The 20,594-nt window shown below is 41.9% G+C and overlaps 1 protein-coding gene across 1 annotated transcript in view; it reads right to left on the reverse strand.

The window, feature by feature from the left end:
• Nucleotides 1-20,594, reverse strand: part of Abcb5 (ATP-binding cassette, sub-family B (MDR/TAP), member 5) — a 77,504-nt gene that overhangs the window by 47,951 nt on the left and 8,959 nt on the right. Inside the window, exons 7-14 of the mRNA XM_013023984.1 lie at nucleotides 18,226-18,350; nucleotides 17,935-18,112; nucleotides 15,504-15,617; nucleotides 15,120-15,230; nucleotides 12,519-12,644; nucleotides 9,338-9,541; nucleotides 7,121-7,291; nucleotides 807-968 (exon numbers count right to left, since the gene is read on the reverse strand). Coding sequence (XP_012879438.1) covers nucleotides 807-968; nucleotides 7,121-7,291; nucleotides 9,338-9,541; nucleotides 12,519-12,644; nucleotides 15,120-15,230; nucleotides 15,504-15,617; nucleotides 17,935-18,112; nucleotides 18,226-18,350 — 1,191 coding nt within the window. The remainder of the gene's footprint in view (nucleotides 1-806; nucleotides 969-7,120; nucleotides 7,292-9,337; nucleotides 9,542-12,518; nucleotides 12,645-15,119; nucleotides 15,231-15,503; nucleotides 15,618-17,934; nucleotides 18,113-18,225; nucleotides 18,351-20,594) is intronic.

Here is a 20,594-nt window from a genome sequence, read left to right on the forward strand (position 1 = left end):
TTTCTGCCTCAGTTTTATATCAAGTACCCTTTTAGTTCCTTGCAGCTTCATTTCTCGCTTCTCTTCTGACTTTGTAAACCTTAAAAGACTCTTCCTCGAGGCCTTCTATGGGGCCATACAGCTCTCTGGGTCCTTATCAATATTAATTTTTATTTCTCCTTGGAACATCTGATTGCATGATTTTGCATTTTGCCTTGATAGCTGAGTGTTTATTATGTGTATAGCTCTTTGTGTTCTAACATATAACAAATTGCAGCATGAAATCAGAAGCCTTATTTGTAGTGTGCCTGGCCTATATTTGCCATTACATAGCATTTTATTTTATTCATTTCATTTTGGTGTTAGTGATTGAACTCAGGGCCTTGTGAATGCTAGGCAAATGCCCTGAGCTATATCCTTAACCCTTTTTAAAGCCATTAATCTAACTTCTGCCACACTTCTCATAATGCCGAGCCGATGAAACATGCTCACCTTCTTCATAGGAACCGTGAAACAACCTTGGTTGCTTGGTGAAAACCAGGATCTCTAATTTTTGGTAAAGTATTTGTTACCTCCAAAAAGTTAAAACCAGGGACCAGTATCTCATGACTATAATTCAAGCAGCTGTGAAAGCTGAGATCTAGATGATGGAGGCTCAAAGCCAGGCTGGGCAGAGAAGTCCCTAAGACTCCATCTTTAGAATAGCTCACAAAAAGCCAGCCTCTAGGTTTGGCTCAGTTGCTAGAGCACCAAGAAAGCAAGTGTGAAGCCCTAAATTCAAATTCTGGGGCCCAGAAAAAGAAAATGTGTCACTATAAGGTTATTACCTGGGACATTGCAAGTGAATAGTACAGGCCTTGCTTTGCTATTAGTTCAGCGTGTGTTCCTTTCTCCACCACCATCCCATCCTTTATTGTGACAATCAGATCTGCCCCTCGAATAGTAGAAAGTCGGTGAGCTACTACAATTGTTGTCCGGCCTTTGCTTGCCTATAGCACAGGATGTATGAAAAAGAAACATTAATTAGCACAAATAACCTGTTCAGTAGTCAAGAAAGCTCCTTTCCTAGTATCATTTTCAATATGGAAGAATCTTATCTTTGGATATAGACATCTGGAAATCTTAGTAGATTAGGGAAACTATTAGCAATTAGAAAAAAAGGAAGTCAGAAAGTGAACTTGATTTCCCATTAGTGGTTTTTGATAACCATATACTACTTTAGAACTAGAAAGGATCCAAAGGATCATTTCAGAGCTATCTAATAGGAGAAACCAAAAGGAACTAGCTTAAATTCATTATTTGCTACCTTTAAAATAGGGCCATTCCACATATAGTTGAGTACAGTCTCAACTGTATCTGTAATTCAACTCATTTGTGTTTGTAATTGCATTTCACTGGTTAGATCCCATTTATAGCATAAACAAGGAAAAATGCACACATTATAGGGGTTGACATTGTGGATTTCCAAACTACACACACACACACACACACACACACACACACACACACACACACAAGCCAAAATTAGGAAGTGGAACATTACCCGCACCCAGATGCCAGCCCATGACCTGTCCAATAATACACCTTACCCACCCAGGGGAGCCACTATCTCATTTCTAGCAGCAGAGATGACTTTTGCCTTCCTCCTTTCTTCCTCTTCTCTCTTTCCCTTCCTCCTCCTTTCAGTACCAGGGCTTCAACTCAAGGCATTGCGATTGCTCCGTTTGCTTGTTCAGTTGATGTCTACCTGTGTAAGCTATGCCTTCAGCCTGGCCTTTTGCTCATTACTTGGACATGGAGTCTCACAGACTTTTCTGCCTGGGCTATCATAAATCACCATCCTCTGAATCTCAGCCTTTTGAGGAGCTAAGATTATAGATGTGAGTGACTGGCTGACATTTTATATTTTACACTAATGGAGTCATGTAGTATATAGTTTTCTGTATCTGGGTCTTTTTGTTGTTGTTCAGTATTATATTTTTCCTCCATTTGGTGGCCTAGGGTTGTAGATAATTCATCCTTTTTTTCTTTTTTATATATTTTGTTGTAAAGGTACTGTACAGAGGGGTTACAGTTACATGAGCAAGGTAATGAGTCCATTTCCTATCAAGCATTGTTACACCCTCCTTTGTTTTTTCCGTACCATCCCTTCCCTCTCCAGATAATTCATTCTTATTACTGGGTAAAGTTCCACTGCATGATACACCTGGCCTTACCCAACCTACCTTTGATTTGGATTTGAGTTTTCCATTGCTTAAAGTTATGTATAGATTCTTACATATGTTTCATGTGAGCATATGCATGTAATTCTACAGGGTGTACTCTACTCTGGGAAAGGACTTGATGGGTCACAGGGCCTGTGGCCTGCTGTGCTGATCTGCTGTGTGGACCTTGCCAGCTTTACACAGTGGTTGCTCCACCTTCAAGGCCCCAGCAGTGTGCAAGTCTCACTGCCTTCCCACCCATGGTTGGCTTGTTAAGAGGAAAAAAAGCTAACGTAATGTACAAACATGTTCTGTTTTTAATAGGCATTTGTTCCTATGAATGCATATGAACAACTGCTTTCTTTCTTTCTTTGCTAGTACTGGGGCTTAAATGCAGGGCTTTGTGCTCTCATTTGGCTTTTTTTTTGCTCAAGGCTGGTGCTTTACAGGGCTGGTGCACCTCTTGAGCTACAGCTCTACTTCTGGCTTTTTTGCTGGTTAACTGGAGATAAGAGTTCCACAGATTTGTCTACTCAGGTGGATTTGAACCACAATCCTCAGATCTCATACTCCTGAGTAGCTAGGATTATAGGCATGACCTACTGGCCCCAATCAGAGGTAGATTCTTGAGGTAGTTGAGTACCATGCTTGTGTGAGTGGCCACGATCTAGGCCCCAGTGCTGGCTTCACTATGGCTCAGGTGTTAGGTAACCTCTTTGTGAACCCCAATGGGAAGATAGGAGAGTAAAGGCCATATGTAGCTCATGTAAGAACTGCTATCCATGTGTCCCTTTGTTACCTCTCAAACAATAGCCTACAAAGAGTCTCGGGGTTTCTAGGAGTCTACTAGTATTACATATTACATGGAAATCACTTTGTATAAGGATATTGGTACATTCTTTTTTTTTTTTTTTGCTGACAAAGTATACTTATTTTCCCTTTCTTAAGCCAGATTCCCAAGGGTACCTCAATTGATCAAATTCACTTCTCTAAAAGATGTTAGAAGCTTACCATTTAAAGGTAAGCCTTACAAAGATGAGCTTGCTGAAGGAGGCTTACCAAATGGCCAATGACATCAGCAAGAGGCAGAGTGTTTTGTCTTTGTTTTTCTGGCTTCAAGCCAGCCAAGGAAATCCCCTTGTAGAAATTCCCTTTCTGTTCCTAATTACCCATCATGTTGCTACAAATAGTTAAAAATAAATCGTAAATTCTCTAAATCCACATATAAGCATAGAGAAAGACATGTAATGGTTACAGAACATACACACCAGAATATGTGTGTGTGTGTGTGTGTGTGTGTGTGTAAAAATTGCTCTGACCTTGAGTGACTATTTATTAGAGCTTAATGAGGAAAAATTGTCTACACAATGGAGTTTTCTTATTGATTAATGCTCTAAGTCGTATAATGTAAGGAATCTCAGAAGACCCACAACATACTGGATCCAAACCAGCAGCAAAGTAGAAGCTTGAGCCTTAGACCTTTATCCACCAACCTTAGATGCTTTTGTTTTTGTTTTGCTAGTCCTGGGGCTTGAACTCTGGGCTTGGTAGCTGTCCCTGAGCCTCCTGTGCTCAAGGCTAGCACTCTACCACTTGAGCCACAGCACCACTTCCAGCTTCTTCTGAGTAATTTATTGGAGATAAGAGTCTTACGGACTTTCCTGCCTGGACTGGCTTTGAACTTCAATCTTCAGATCTTAGCTGTGAGCCACTGGTGCCTGGCACAACCCTAGATTTTTCTCTTGAACAAGATTGGTGATTGGTTGTATTTTTACAGGACCAGTGAGGGGGAAAAAGATTGGTGATGCACAACTAGTTTATAGTAATTTTAAGTACAAAGCTGGCACAGGTGGCTCATGTCTGTAGTCGTAGGTACTCAGGAAGCTAAAATCTAAAGATCATGGTTTGAAATCAGCACAGGCAAGAAAGTACATGAGACTCTTATCTCCAATTAGCACCCAGAAAGGCTGGCTGTGGAGCTGGTTTCAAGTGCTAGAGTGCAAATTCTTAAGTGGAGAAGCTAAAGAGCACCACTCAAGCCTTGAATTGAAGAATCAGGGTTGGGGAGGGGGGGAGGGCAGAGATAGAGAGAGAGAGAGATAGAAGGGGGAGAGGGAGGATGGAAGGAAGAAGAGAGAGAGAGAGAGGGAGAGAGGGAGAGGGCGAGAAGCACTTCACTTTTAGTACTATCCTGAATCACACTGATCCAAAGTCTTTTCTATTTATTTATTTAAATTTTTTTTTTTTTTTGGTGCCAGTATTGGGACTTGAACTCAGAGATTACAGGTGTCAGCCACCAATGCCTAGTTTTTTTTTTTTTTTTTAATTGGTCGTGGGGCCTGAACTCTGGGCCTGGGTACTGTCCCTCAACTATTCAGCTCAAGGCTAGCACTCTACTACTTGAGCCACAGTGCCACTTCCGGCTTTTTCTGCTTATGTGGTGCTGAGAAATTGAACCCAGGGTCTCATGCATGCAAGGCAAGCGCTCTACCACTGAACCACCTGCCCCTCCCCCAAAGTCTTTTCAAACCATGTTTCTTTGCTGCCTGTTAAGGGTCATGCGTTGTTTCAGAGAGGACCAGAGTGACCAATCAATGCCTTTCCCCCAGAGTCCACATTCTGCTAGGAGAACCTACATGCCCTTGGGAAGCTGTGTCCTATTTAAGGCCAATCTGAAGGAAAAGGGCAGGGGGAGGGAGAGGAAAGGAATAATATCCCACAAGAAGCATGGAACCCAGCAGCATAGAGTTCACTGCGAGGAGGTTGGCTTTCCTTTAATGTGAAATGGGGAGTGACTGAAGGATTCTCACAGAAGCATGATGCCATTGGACTTTAAGCTTAATAGCAAAGCAAGGTGGTGGAGACTGAAGAGGGTGTGGTGTAACTAGGAGTGAGCTGTTGCAATAGTGCTAGTGAGGACAGAACTGATTTTTTTCTTTCATTGCTGTTTTTCAGTTAAAACCTACCTTTGCTTTAGAAAACATTTGGCTTATGGGTTTTTTTTTTAATGACTATTGGTTAGTTTCACTGATTCTACTACTTCCTGTAAGTGAAAGATAATGAGATTAAAAAAAAGAGGTGTAAAAGGAATATGAGAGAGTACAATATAGGAGGGGAGGCAGGATTCCTAGGAACAGGGAATACATTGCATTGTGCCCTATTTTGTTAGTTAGCAACTTGCATGCGTTTGAAGCTGCAAAAATATGCTTACTTGCTGGTTGCTGGTGACTCATGTATGTAATCCTAGCTACTCAGGAGGCTGAGATCTGAGAATTGCAAGTCTGTGAGACTCTTATCTGCAATTAACCACCAGAAAACCCGAAGTGGCACTGTGGTTCAAGGTGGTAGAGCACTAGCCTTAAACTAAACAATCAGGACTGCTGCCAGGCCCTGAGTAAAAGCCCATGACCACCACCAGCAACATCAACATGAAAAAGAAAAAGAAAAAAGAAAACAAGTTTTTTTACTGGCTCTCTGCCCATAGCTCCTGCCTGTTCAATCCTAGCTCTATGCAGGAAGCATGGTTCAGCAAGATCAAGGTCTGAGCCCAGCCAGACATAAAATCCCTAACCTCTGTCTCAATAGGTGAGCAGGTGGTGTGCAACTGTCATTTCGGTTATCCTAGGAAGTAGGAGTTAAGGTCTCATCTGGCCCAGGTAAAAAGTAATAAATTTACCCTGTATCAAAAAGAAGCAGTAATGGCCAGGTACTGGTGGTTCATACCTGTAATTCTAGCTACTCAGGAGGCTGAGGTCTGAGGATCGAGATTCAAAGCCAGAGCTGGCAGGAAAGTTTGTAAGACTCTTTTCTTCCATTAACCACTAGAAAACTGGAACTGGTGCTGTGGCTCAAGTGATGGAGCGCTTGCCTTGAGCTGAAGAGCTCAGGGACACTACCCATGCCTAGAGTTCAAGCCCCATGTCTGACAAAAAAAAAGAAAAAAGCAGTGATAAAAGACCTGGGGTTGTGCCAGCTAAGCAAGCATGAAGACTTGAGTTCAAACCCCAGTACTATGACAAAAACCAGAAAAAAAGTCTGCTTTCATGGAGTTAGGCTGTATCATGTATCATGTAGCAGAGCTACCCAGGGCTCTCAGATAGACTGGCATCAAGGAGACCTATTGAGTCAGAGACCTCTTTAGAGACCTGAATTTACAAGCTCTGTTGGTGGTACTGAGGTGGATTCTTGTTTTCTCACTGTGTCTAGGTCTGGCTTCTCCCCTTTGCCATGAGCCATTTCCTAAGAAGCCTAAGGAGCATCTAATTCACCAAGCTAGAATTTCATGGTTACCCTCACCCCACAAGAGACCAGAAATCCTCACTTGAAGCAGATTTGCACCTCTCCTTCCACACTGACCCATGATAAAAATAAAATTAATACAGCAAATAGTTGTAGGGCTTGAATTCTGGGCCTGGGTGTTATCCCTCAGCTCTTCAGCTTAAGGCTAGCACTCTACCACTTGAGCCACAGCGTCATTTCTGGTTTTCTGGTGGTTTATTAGAGAGAAGAGTCTCATAGACTTTCTTGCCTGGTCTGGCCTTGAACCTTGTTCCTCAGATCTCAGCCTCCTGAGTAGCTAGGATTACAGGTGTGAGCCACTGGCACCCAGCTAGCAAAGATTCTGGTACACCAGTGTGATTATAGTTATGAGAATTACCCTGATGTGTAAGGGAGAAAAATGAATAGTCATGGCCATAGTTGTGGGTTCCCAGTGGTTAGTGGGGGGAGGTTGGAGGTCCACATCGGTTGGAGTAAATAGACACGAGGAGTCTTCATGCATGCGTGTGCATCATACATTGCCCCAATTCAAGCACTTACTGCTTCCTTACTGTAGGAGTGTCTAGCACTTAGTACCATGTGGCAGATCTATGTGCTCTTGCATTTCAAATAACAGTGAACCAAGAATATGGGAAGAAGAAATGCTTCTGTTCACTTACCTTCTCCAGCGCAGCTTGAACAACTGATTCACTCTCGGTATCGAGCGAGGAAGTAGCCTCATCTAAGATCAAGATTTTGGGGTTTCGAACTAAAGCTCGCGCAATTGCAATCCTCTGTTTCTGCCCTCCACTCATTTGAGCTCCTTTTTCCCCTACCAACGTGTTAAATTTCTAATTCAATAGTGGGAGAGAAACACAGAAATAGAAGACAGGATGATTAGAACAGGAAATGATAAATATAGTGGTGTGTGGGGGGGGAAGGGGGGTACTGGGATTTGCTTTGGGGACCTCAGCTTGCCAAGCAGGAACTGTCTCACTGAGACACACCTCCAGAACTCTTTTACATTTTTTTGAGCCTCATTTTCTGCCCAGGTGTGTGCCTGGATGGTGATCTACCTATTTTAAGTTTCCCATCATAGCTCAGATGACAAGTGTATGCCATTACATCAAATTTCTTTCCATTGAAATAGACTTTTCTGCCTGGGCTGGCCTTGAGCCACATGTCTAGCCCACAGATCTTTAACTTCTAGAGACCAATTTTCCTATTTTAAAAAATATCAATCTCAGCCCAGAGCCAATGGCTCATACCTGGAATCCTAGCTACTCAGGAGGCTGAGGGCTGAGGATTGCAGTTCAAAGCCAGCCCAGGCAGGAAACTCTGTGAGACTCTTAACCTCCAATTAACGACTAAAAGCTGCAAGTGGAGTTGTGCCTCAAGTGGTAAAGTGCTAGCTTTGCGTCAATGCCTACATTCTGAGTTCAAGCCCCAGGAGCAGCCGGCACACCCAAAAATGTATCAGTCTCCTTGGGTGGTGGTGGCTCATGCCTGTACATACTGTAATCTGAGGCTCAAGATTTAAAATCATCTCATGCACACAAATCTGAGAGCCTCTTTTCCTTAATGAACAGGCAAAAAATTCAGCAGTGAAGCTGTGGCTCCAGTGCTAGAGCATCAGTCTAGAGGGAAAAAAAATCCAAGAAGGAGCACAAGGCCTTGACTTCAAACCCCAGTACAGAAAGACAGACAGACAGACAGATACACACACACACACACACACACACACACACACACACACACACACATCTCATTGTAGAATAATTCAGATCCAGCTCTGCGGGTTGTGACAAATGAGTTCACCCACGTTAGAAGCACTCGCATGAAGAGCTAGCTTCCTTCTGCCTTGTTCAGTCCCTATCCAGCCTGCCTCAGTTTATTTTTTTGCTTGTTTATTTTTGTATGGATACTGGGTCTTGAACTCAGTTCCTTCTTCTCTCACTCACTCATGGCTGATGCTCTATCCCTTGATCCAGACCCCCCAGTTTTGATATTTTTATTTAGCTAATTGGAGATGAGAGTCTTGTAAACTTTTCTACGTGATCTGGTTTTGAACCACCAACCTCCAGATCTCAGCCTCCCGAGTAGCTAGGATTATAATGTGAATCATCTGTCTTTTGAAAATGTAACTTTGTATCAATACTCATTAAGGTCTGATATCCCCTAGTTGCCTAGAGTTTCAAGTTCTATTCTCTCTCTCCCCCATTCCCCTCTCTTCCTTGTTCCCTTTCTTCCTCTCCCTTGCTCTTTCTCTTTCTTACCCTTTCTCCCCCTCCCTTTCTTCCTCTCTCCCTCCACACCTGTGCTAGTCCTGCAGCATCAGCCCAGGGCCTAAGTATTGTCCCTTAATTGTTTCCATTCAAGGCTAGCTCTCTACTACTACTTGAGCTGCAGCTTCACTTCGGGCTTTTTGGTGCTTAATTGTAGAGAAAAGTCCTGACCAGACTGTCTTCAAACCAGGACCCACAGATCTCAGCTTCTTGAGTAGTGCTCAGCTTTGTATTACCTCTCTTCACAAATACGATTCCACATTTCTTATCTGACATTAACCTCATTCTTATGCAAACAATCTCTTGCCCTCTGCTTGTTTCAGGCCGTGTGTGTGTGTGTGTGTGTGAGACATTCTCATTTTGGCCACAAGATGCCCTCACAATTAACATTGTGTGTGTGTGTGTGTGTAGCTGTGCCAGTTTTCAGCTCGGTCTGATGAGTTTTACCTTCCTACAGCTTTGCTATTCTTGAACAGCTCTCTCAAGCCAGTCCCAGGTGGACGATGCCTGTCTGCTCTGGCTGTCAGCACGCTCCCTTCCCACTGGATAGTTCATCTGGGGTAACCCCCAAACCAGTCCCCCCCCCCCCGTGTCCTTCCTCGGTGGGCTCACCTGCGGGAACTCCATGATGAAGTCGTACGCGTTGGCCTCCTTGGCTGCTCTCTCGATCTCCTCGTCAGTCACTCCGTCTCGTCCAAACTTAATATTGTTCCTGATGGTCGTCCCGAACAGCATGGGCTCCTGGCTCACCACTCCAATCTGCTCCCGGTAGTGCCGCACGTTTAGGGCTCTGATGTCATTCTGATCCACTGTTATCTGCCAAGACAGAGGAAGAATGGAGGGGGTTGACTTTCACTGAACGCTCTGGCTGCAGGGGTTCCCCTCCTCGTCTCAAACAGCAGCTGAGAAGCCATCAGAAACAGGCTGCTGGGAGCCCGTGCCCCGCGCCTGGCGGTCATCAATCCTAGATGCTCAGGAGGCTGAGACCCGACCACTGAGGTTGATGCCATTCTAGGCAGAAAAGTATGGAAAACTCTGAACTCCAATTGACCAGCAAAATCCTGGAAGTGGAGCTGCGCACAAACTGTAGCGCACCAGCCACGATCTTTGGAAGAAGCTGAGCAAGATCATGAAGCCCTGAGTTCAAGCCCCTTCCTGGAGCAAAAAGCAAAAAAGCAAAATAAAACAAAAGATGAGCTGTGCTGCACAAACTAGTTGTGAAGTCAGTAGATTTCTTCTGGTAGATGGAATGAAACAAATTTATAAAAAGACTGTCTTAAAATCTTATTAGAACACCTTTGTCTTAAGACCCACAAATTAGGTATTAATTATCTATACCAGGTATTAATTACATATACTTGATATTAATCATATATCAGGTGCTAGTTACATATACTATAACTTACACACATATAATACTCTAGGTGCCACAAATGTTATGAACTTGAGGGGTTTTATTTGTTTGTTTGTTTCGTCTTTTCTTTTTTGGTACTGAGGATCAAACCCAGGACACTGCACTTACTAGGCAAGCACTTTGAGCTACATCCCAGCCCTTCTTCAGTTTTGTTTTAAGACTGAATGGGGTTTAAGTTCCAGGCCTTAGCTGACTTGCTTTTCCTTTCCTTTCCTTTCCTTTCCTTCCTTCTTTCTTTTTTTTCTTTCTTTCTTCCTTTCTTTCTTTCTCCCTCCATCCCTCCCATTTTTCTTTCTTTTTTCACTTTCTTCTCTTCCTTCTCTTCCTTCTTCCCCTCCTTCCTTCCTTCCTATCTTTTCTTTCTTTCTTTCTCCCTCCATCCCTCCCATTTTTCTTTCTTTTTTCACTTTCTTCTCTTCCTTCTCTTCCTTCTTCCCCTCCTTCCTTCCTTCCTCCTATCTTTTCTTTCTTTCTTTCTCCCTCCATCCCTCCCTTTTTTCTTTCTTTTTCACTTTCTTCTCTTCCTTCTTCCCCTCCTTTCTCCTATCTTTTCTTTCTTTCTTTCTCCTTCCATCCATCCTTCCTTCCTTCCTCCTTTCTTTTTTTCTTTCTATCTTTCGTTCTGCCTTCTTTTTTTCTTTTTTTTTTTAACCTTCAGTGCCTCACTAACCCACAAAAAGCTGAAGTGTGCTCTGTTCATGGGCACCAGTGATCTGCAGTGACCCTGTCTTCCCTTTGCAATGCTGATACATATCCTAATGACACAAGCCCAAGCATGGTGATTACAGGCTGGCTATTGCTTGCCAACCCTGGCACTTGCCTGGAAACAGGTGAGTATTCTAAATAACTGCTTCATACATAGAATGGTCTTCCAGAAATTTAAGAATGTAAGAATAGACTCTGAATCTAAGGTAGTTAAAAAGTGAAACGTAAAGGAAATCAGGCCCTAGGGAGTAGATTTTTTTGGGGGGGGAGGGGAAGCAGGTGAAACTTTGAACGAAGCATTAAGAATTATTTATGTGGAAATATTGCATTGTCCATGTAATAACTCTGTCTTGTTTTCCATACTGTGAACAAGGGTGAGAAAGTTAAGTGCAACATCAGAGATTAGAGAAGAGAGATATTTTCTATAGATATCATTCTTCTAAAATGATCTGACACATGCTGACATTCATTTTTGTTGCTGTTTATTGTTTCTTTTTTTGAGATAGTCTTACTGGATAGCCCATGCTGGCCTCGAACTTGTGATACTGCCTCAGCTCCCTGACTGCTTAGATTACAGGCATGCACCACCATGCCTAGACCAAATTTTGAAAATCTTTGTAAGTTCTGGACACTATAAAACATTGTCATAGTTTTGTTTAATATATGAATTTGTTTTTATTGTATCACATTAATACTTGTTCTGTATGTTGTTTAGCTATCTCTGCTTATTAGAATGCAAATCTGATGAAAACAGTGGTTTTTATTTACAGAAGAACCTAGGAATTCCTAGAACCTAGGAATTCCTAGAATCTAGGGATTCCTACAGCCTATTAAAGAAGTAGCAAAACACCTTGTAGTTATAACCTAGTGCCTCATATTTTTACACGTGGCTATGATTAAGCATGGTAAACAAATAACTAATTAAATAAATAAACCAAAAGACATTTCAAATGAGATCAAAACAAGAAAAATAAATTCCCCCAATTCTTCACGCATATATCACATAGCTCAGTTGATGTAGAGGAGCTCATTGAGATCATTGAGTGCTAGTCTGAGTGTTTCTCTGTTCTTAATTTTGTGAAAATATCCTCTTCAAATGGTAAAAAACAAAAAACTTGCCCTTGCTATGTCAAAAAAGGTTAAAATTACAGTAATTCTCCCAAACACCAAATTAGGTGAGAAATTTAAATGTAGTTTTCAAGAGCACCACTAGATGGCAGTATATAACACATATAAGGTGAATTAAAATATTTTGAGGAAAATTTTCTCTCGTTGTGCAGGTGTGATGTTAGAATCTTTGTACTAGTAAAGCATTGTCCTGCGTGTGTGTGAGTCACTGGGTTTAGGGGGTAGAACCAATGTGGAAACTGGTGGTACTGTAGTCTACATGTAGACTACTCAAGTTATGGACACGCTGATCTGGATATATGGTATAGATGAATTTCAGAGCATTGAACTCTGTGTATTCTGGTCATTCCACCATTCATCATCAATGGTGGCGTCCTTGGGACCACCTACCTGTGGATGCCAAGGTTCTAATGCATTTGTTGAATGAACAAATTCATAGAAAAAAACCAATATAGTCTCAGCTTCACTAATAAAAATGAGAAGACTGAGCCCCAGCACACTGGGATAGGTGATATAGCAAGCCATACCATCGGGACCCGCACTTACAAAACCGTCATCAGGGTCATAGAGCCTCTGCAGAAGCTGGGCCACGGTGCTCTTCCCACTGCCACTCGGGCCCACCAAGGCCACTGTCTCTCCAGACTTGACCTTGAGATTCAGACCTTTCAGAACCTTTAGAATACACGGGTGTAAACCAACAGTTAGGAATAGCTGTAATAGTTGTATGTATTTTCGTGAATTCGCTCTACAATTATACACACAAAAACACAATTCTTCCGTGACACTCAAGAAGAAATTTTCTTTCATGTTGCATGTTTGATGGCCTATAACTTTGGAAAATAAGCCAGAAAGAATTTTCCATCACTTCTCTCTATAAATAGATCCAGTTGCCAGCTAGCTATACATCTGACAAGGGCCTAATATCCAGAATATAAAAAGAGCTCAAGAAAGGAAAACTCTAAAGAATCAATAACCCAATTAATAAATGAGCAAAGGAGCTAAACATAGACTGTTCTTCAGAAGAACAAGCAAGAATGGCCAATAAGCACATGAAGAAATGCTCAGCACCTCTGGCCATAAAAGAAATGCAACTCAAATTAACCCAGATTCCATCTCACTCCAGGAAGATGAGTCAGCATCTGAGAATTCAAACAAATGCTGGTTGAAATATGGGTGAAAAAGCAGCCCTATTACACTATTGGTGGGAATGTCAATAATGCAAACTCTTTGGAAGGCAGTTTAGAGATTCTTCCATAGCTAAACATTGAACTACCCTATGATCCAACAATACTATTCCTAGGGATCTATCCAGTCTTACAAGTCAAGATATGGTAAAGACACTTGCACATTGATGTTCGCTGCTGAACTATTCCCCATAGCTAAGTTATGGAAACAGCCCAAATGACCTCCATGAATAAATGGATCAAGAAAATACATGATATATATATTTCTATAAATTTTGCAAATTAATCAGGAAGAATACTAGTACACCATTTGCAGGGAAATGGATGAACTTAGAAAAAAAGTGAAATAACTTGTGCTACCAAAGGGTATAATGTTTTCTCCCATATGTAGAACTTAGATCTAAACTATAAAAGGTATATATACAAAAAACAAATTGACTAAAGGAGAGTAAATTACTGAGAAGAGGATTCCAAAGTTGTAACTTCTCTGAATAATTAGTGAACTGTTAAAGACAGAATAAGAGGAAGCTGAAACATGTTTTGTTGGGGAGAGGGAGGATTGAAGGGAAGGAGGGACAGATGACTGGAGAGAGGAATGGTGGGAAAATAGTCATGTCATTCAACGTGTATATACAAAAAAGGAGCCACCTAACTTGAGGGTGTGGGTAAGATTGAGAAAGACTGATGGGAGGAGGTGACATTGATCACGATGCATTGTATTCATAGTTTGACTTGTTGAATTGAAACCCATTTGTACATTACTAAAGATAATAATGATAATACTAACACTACTACTAAAAATAGACAGATCTAAGTCAGGCATGATGACTCAAGCCTATAATCCCAGCAGCTCTGGAAGTAAAGATTGAGAAGACCATGGTTTGATGCCAACTCAGACAACAAGATAGTGAGATCATGTATGACCAAATAAGTTGGGAGGGATGGTTCATTTCTATAATCATAACTACAAAGGAAAATCAGGTAGAAACATCACAATCTGAGGCTTACTTACCCCAGTGGGGGCGGGGAGGGGGGGAGGGGAAGAAAAGAAAAAAAAAGAAAAAAGTAAAAGGTGATGTTATCTGAAAGATAATCTTAAGCAAAAAGCAGAGAAGACATCATTAGTCCAGTGAAGATAATAAGGCAACAAAAATGTTTGGAAAATAAATGGCTTTGAAGAGAGAATTTCAATAAACGACTTAGCAAGGGAAAATAAAGAATAAAGATCAGCTTATCATGAAAACCCCTTGTGACAGTAGAAGTTGATGTCATTACTAATTTTGTATATTTCACTTAAAATCTGGTACTCTTCTTTCCTCCGACAAAACATGATCTGCTAGTAGCTGTTCATTTCGAATTTTAACAGTATGGCTAAATACATGAAGCAAATGTGAAATGGAAGGTAATCAGAGACAGCCACATCTTCCCAAGAACTCGCCCAAAACGAAGTGAATGATGGAGAACGCACTGGGTGAGTGCGTGAATGTGTAAGTAAGTGTGTGTGTAAATGTGTAAGCAAGTGTGTGTGTAGAGTGCGAGGGATGATTGCAGATGCTGAAAATCAGGGGTAGGGGCAGGGAAAAGGCTCAGCACCTGCCTTCCATCAGAGAATCTTGTGATAACATTGAGTTATCCTTGCGTAGTGAGGTAATATCCAGGCGCGACCAGTAGGTGGCGCCAACAACCCAAGGCATTTGGTGCGCTCTGAAATCCAGCGTGGAGTTTCCATAGAGCTAAAAAATGCTTGTTGGGCAACTGTAGTAGAAAAAAAAATACTGGAAACTATAAATAGCTGTTGCAGAGTAATTTGTCCCTTGCGTATCTGTCTGTCTGTCTGCGTACTCAAGTCTGTAAAGCTCAGGAGCCAAAACCTTGTTCAAAACGATCCTAGATAATCTCATAAGAGAAGATCTCAGCCAGTGGCTGATCAGAAAGCTGCACAATACTGTTGAATTTGACCTACCTTGATGGATGGTCTTGATGGATAACTAAAAGAGACATCTTTGAATTCTACAGTTCCTTCTATGCATTCAGGTTTATATCCAGTTGTTGAAAAGTTATCTATACTGGGTATCTTGGAGAAATAAAGAGGATGTTATAAAATAGCTTAAAGATGGTTTTCTTTTGTATAATGTTTTCCCGTTCTGTTTTAGAAGGACATTAAGATAGACATAAGGATTTGCATAAAACATAGTCCCCTCTTAAAAGCAACTTAAAAGCCATCTTTCTTTCCATAGGCAACTGGCCAGCATGGTTAATACCCATTGTAACAAACCTGATAGTGCCTTGTTTATGGTGTCCCCCTTTGCAGTAAAAGTTGTTAGCTCTCAGGGCAATGGGGTCTTACTTTGTCAATAACCTGGAAAATATTAAAGGCAGCTCCCCGGGCAGCTATAAAGTTTTCAAAGTGTGGGGCAGCGGCTCCAACGCAGTAACTACTGTGAACTACACTGAAGAAAACCTGCGGAAACAAGAAATGATCTTTAGCCTTCTGCACCTGAATAAGCAGAACCACCAGGTGAAGTACATACTTAGGCTCCCAGACATATTAGAGAAATTGGGTTAGAGAGAATGGAAACTGTGATTAAATACAAAGCAATGCAAACAAACCCAAGGACTCCAAATGCAAATAAACCCAACGACTTTATTTTCTAATACAGAACAACTTGTGTGTGTGTGTGTTTTGTTGTTGTTGTTTGTTTCTGGTACTAGGACTTGAACTCAGGATCTCATGCTCTAGTTTGGCCTTTTCTCTTTTTTTTTCTTTTTCTTCTGCTTTTTTTTTTTTTTTTGTCGGCCTGAACTCTGGGCCTGGGTGCTGTCCCTCAGCTCTTCAGCTCAAGGCTAATGCTCTACCACTTGAGCCACAGTACCACTTCCGGCTTTTCTGCTTATGTGATGCTGAGGAATTGAACCCAGGGCATCATGCATGCAAAGCAAGCATTCTCCACTGAGCCACCTTCCCAGCCTCATAGTTTGGCCTTTTCTACTCAAGGCTTTATTATGTGAGCCACACTTCCACTCCTTTTTTTGTTTGTTTGTTTGTTTTGTTTTTTGCTGGTTCATTGGAGATAAGAATACTTTGGATTTTCTTTTCTTTTCTTTTGCCAGTCTTAGGGGTTGAATCAGGGCCTGGGCACTGTCCTTGAACTTCTTTTGCTCAAGGCTAGCACTCTATCACTTGAGCTACAGTGGCACTTCTGGCTTTTTCTGGTTATGTGGTGCTGAGGAATCCAACCCAGGGCTTCATGCATGCGAGGCAAGCACTCTACCACTAAGGCACCTTCCCAGTTCAATATTTTGGATTTTCAAAGCCCAGGCTTTGAAAATATCTCAGCTTCCTGAGTAGGTAGAATTTACAGGTGTGAGCCATGGGTACCCAGCAGGAACAACTTTGAATTTTCCTGTGGTTTTATGGTTACCACCTGCTGGGCCATCCGAGTAGGAAACTGAGCTGACTGAGACGTGATGACCTGAGCATGGAGCTATGGGTGAGAAGGTGAGCTTTGGCACCTGTTAGCCCTTCCCCGGAAAGAACTCTGTGAGCTAGATGCGGTTGGAGGGTGGGTGGGTAGAGGAGCAAGGGTTAGCCAAAAATCTTCATGCTCACATTTGGCTTGCAGAAAGAGCTCTAACATAGTGTGGGTGCTCTCGAAGGGATGCCTGAAACCAAAAGATGAATTGAGTTGAAAGGAGAAGTCTACCTGGAATGGGAAGACCAAACAAGAGCTGTAGTGTACGGAACAGATCACTTCACTGTGGCAAATGCCCCCTAATCCTGAGCTGACCAGTTGTTGACTGATGAAATTTGAGAGGATCATCGAATAAACTAAAATTTAAATATATAACCCCTAAGCACTTCAATGACACCAAATTGTAATGTTGGACAGAACTGTATGTAATTTTTTTATCTAATTTTTATGTTCTGGGTGGTACTGGGACTTGAACTCAGGGACCGAGCCCTGTCCCGTAGAGGTTTTTGCTCAAAGTTGGTGCTCTACCACTTGAGCCACAGCTCCACTTTTGGCCTGCTTTCTGGTTAACTACAGATAAGAGTCTGATAGACTTCTCTGTCTTGGGCTGGTTTTGAACCACAATCCTCAGATCTCAGCCTCTCGAGTAGTTAGGATTATAAGCATAAGCCGCTGGTATCTGGTTCCAGTCATTTATTTTTTAACATTATTATATGTAAATGAACAGAGGAAGTGCATGCTGTCCACAGAATATTAAACTTCAGAGGTGATTATTATTATTATTATTATTTTGGTCAGTAGTGGGGCCTGAGCTATGGGCCTGGGCACTGTCCCTCAGCTCTTCAGCTCAAGGCTAGCACTCTAGCTACCACTTGAGCCACAGTGCCACTTCCCGGCTTTTTCTGCTTATGTGGTGCTGAGGAATTGAACCCAGGGCCTCATACATGCAAGGCAAGCACTCTACCACTGAGTCATCTTCTCAGCCCTTCAGAGGTGATTCTTGAGTGCCATTGTATCTTGGTAAGCATGAAAGGAAATGTCCTACTAGAGACTGGTTGTTTTGACTGCTGAAATGAGAAAACTATGTGCCTGCAAGTGATGATTTCACTATGATCCTTCTAAAAACACAATGGGGACAATAAAATACATTGGATAAATAAATTCCCTCAAGCTGAAGGATAATATAAAATTGTCTATCATTCCTTGGAAGGAAGTAACTATTTGTGTGCAAAAACAATTGTGACTAAGCTCTAGGAAAGAAGACATCATCTAGATCAATTCCCTTTGTTCTCAAGCAAGACTTACAGCAAGCACGGTCCCGATGGTGTAGCCAGGTTCTTCACTAAGAATCAAGGAGGTTCCATACCAAAAAGCCAGCCCGTAGGTTCCATTCATAAAAAAATACACGGCCCCCAGGGACAGTTTGGAAGCGATAGCCTTTTTTATACCAACATCCTTTGCATCTTGAAGGTTCTGGGTATACCTAGCAAAGACAAAATACCATGGAATAGCCTTTGGTCGGGGCGGGGGGCGGGGGGGGGGCAGGGGGAAATGAACTGAACACGAGCATGTTTTGTCTTAATCAAAGAGACCCACCTTTGGATTTCCTTCTCCTGGCCTCCAAAGGCTATGACTGTTTGGATAGACGACAGGACTTCCTCTGCGACGGCTCCGGCCTTGGCATAGGCACTCAGCTCCTCGCTGGTCAAGGAGATGACCATCTGCAAGAGATCCCATGCACAGGGGGCTGGAAGGCTCAAGCCAGGCCGTGAGCAGGGCACCACGCATTGAGTTCAGATGCAGTCAGAATTCAAGGTAGCCTCACCACCCCTACATTTTCTTCTACTTGGTGGAACATCATTATTTTCTGTCCTTGTACCGTGTGTGTGTGTGTGTGTGGGGTGTGTGTGTGTGTGTGTGTGTGTGTGTGTGTGTGTGTGTGTGTGTGAATCCTGGGCTTACATTCAGAGCCTGGATGCTGTTCCTGAGCTTTTTTTTCCCTCAAGGCTGGTACACTACCACTTGAGCCACACCTCCACTTCTGACTTTTTGGTGGCTAGTTGGAGATAAGAGCCTCACAGGACTTTATTGCCCAGGCTGTCTTTGAACCGCAATCCTCAAATCTCAGCTTCTTGAGTAGCTAGGATTACAGGCTTGAGCCACTTGGTGCCCAGCTCTCCTTTTACCTTTGAAAACTATTTTAGAGGTGGGTAGCTTCACTGGACAATTGGGAAAGACTTGAGAGATATTGTTCTTTTAGGGGCATTGTGGCATTGTGGGAAGAGGAAAATGAAGGAAGCAGCACAGGTGTGCATAATTCACCTGTTGAATAAGTGCTTTATCTCCAGTACTAGGAGGATGTTGTTGTTGATTCAAGTATTTGATTTTCCAAGGTTTGAAGTCAGATGCACCCTTTCCTCTGTTAGCTGTCCCTCTTACTAACTCTTTATAGGTTAGTGATTATTATAACAGTTTGGTGAAGAGAAAAGCAATGTGGTCACTTTCAGGTCTGGGAGATTATAACACAGCTATGCACACAGCATATCATTTCAAGTTGATATTGTGAATTACAGGTTTGGATGGCTGTTGACGTTGACAAGCTGGGTACTGGTGGCTCATCTCTGTATTCCTACTTACTCAGGAGGCTGAGATCTGCGTATCAAGGTTTGAAGCCAGGCTAGGGAAGGAAAGGCCATGAGACTCATCTACAATTAATCACCAGAAAAGCCAGAAGTAGAGCTATGTCTCAAGGGGTAATGTGCTGGTCAGGAGAAAAAGAAGCTCAGGGACAGTGTCCAGGTCCTGAGTTCAAGTTCCAGGATCAGCACACATGCACACACGCACACGCACGCACAGACACACACACACACACACACACACACACACACACACACACCTCTCTAAAAGTTCAGCGGTAACATGAGCTCAGAAATACACACTATTTTCCGAGTTCACTTAATGAATATGATTATTCTGAGAACTTATCACTGGAGGAGAAATAGCATATTGGGAAAAGCCTTGAAGATTGTGAATATTTAATAAATGCCAGAAAATTTAACTTGAATTGGAAGATACTAGAAACTATTTTGGTATATATAGTAATTTAGGGACATTTTGATCCTCACTTCTTTATTTAATATAATAATGCATCTTAGTAGTATATTACATGTGAGTGATCTTACATGTGGGTAAACCAGAAAATGCTATGATTTGATTTTCCCAAAGGGCAATCATCATTGCAAAATTAAAACCATTGTATCTCCAATATAAGGGGTTAGTAAATACACAACAATAGAGTGTTCCAAGACTAGACATAGAGAGGACTAGTATGGATGTATAGCTGGCCTTGGATTTTTACAAAGAACAGTAATTTCAAAACCAGGCCACACACAAGATTAGTACCAATTCAACATGACTAAAAAAATGTAATTAAGGATGCAAATATGCAACTTGTTTTAAAAAATGAAGTATACTTATGTAATATATAAAATAGACACAAAATACATTTTAAATATTAGCTAAAGCCTTATAAAATGCAAACTTGAAGAGCCTGACATATAAGCAATTTAAGTGTGTATTACTGGAAGATATTTTTTCTCCTTTAGTTTTACACAGGAGAATGAATTAGAACCCATTTGCTGGGAATTGAGAGCACAGGTGTCTCTTGCAGCAGCCGTGACTAAACATCTGATGTATTTCATACTTTATTCACACTATCAGGTGTTGCTGAATCAGCTGCTAAATGGAGAGGGACATTTATTTACTCTTTATTCTTAGCAGGATATTTAAAAAAAGCCTCATTGTAGTCACGATTTGAGGACTGGAAGGAACTTAATGATTAGCAAGATCAGGAGTATTTATGGTTGAGAGTATCCCTTTGTATTCTGGGACATGCAAGACGAGTTTTATTCCTTTCCATTCCTGCTTATCCATGTGGTTTGGACACACCCAGTCAGGCCCGAAGC

Source organism: Dipodomys ordii, unplaced genomic scaffold, assembly GCF_000151885.1.
Source record: "Dipodomys ordii isolate 6190 unplaced genomic scaffold, Dord_2.0 Scaffold72, whole genome shotgun sequence".
In the NCBI taxonomy this organism is placed as follows: Eukaryota; Metazoa; Chordata; class Mammalia; order Rodentia; family Heteromyidae; genus Dipodomys; species Dipodomys ordii.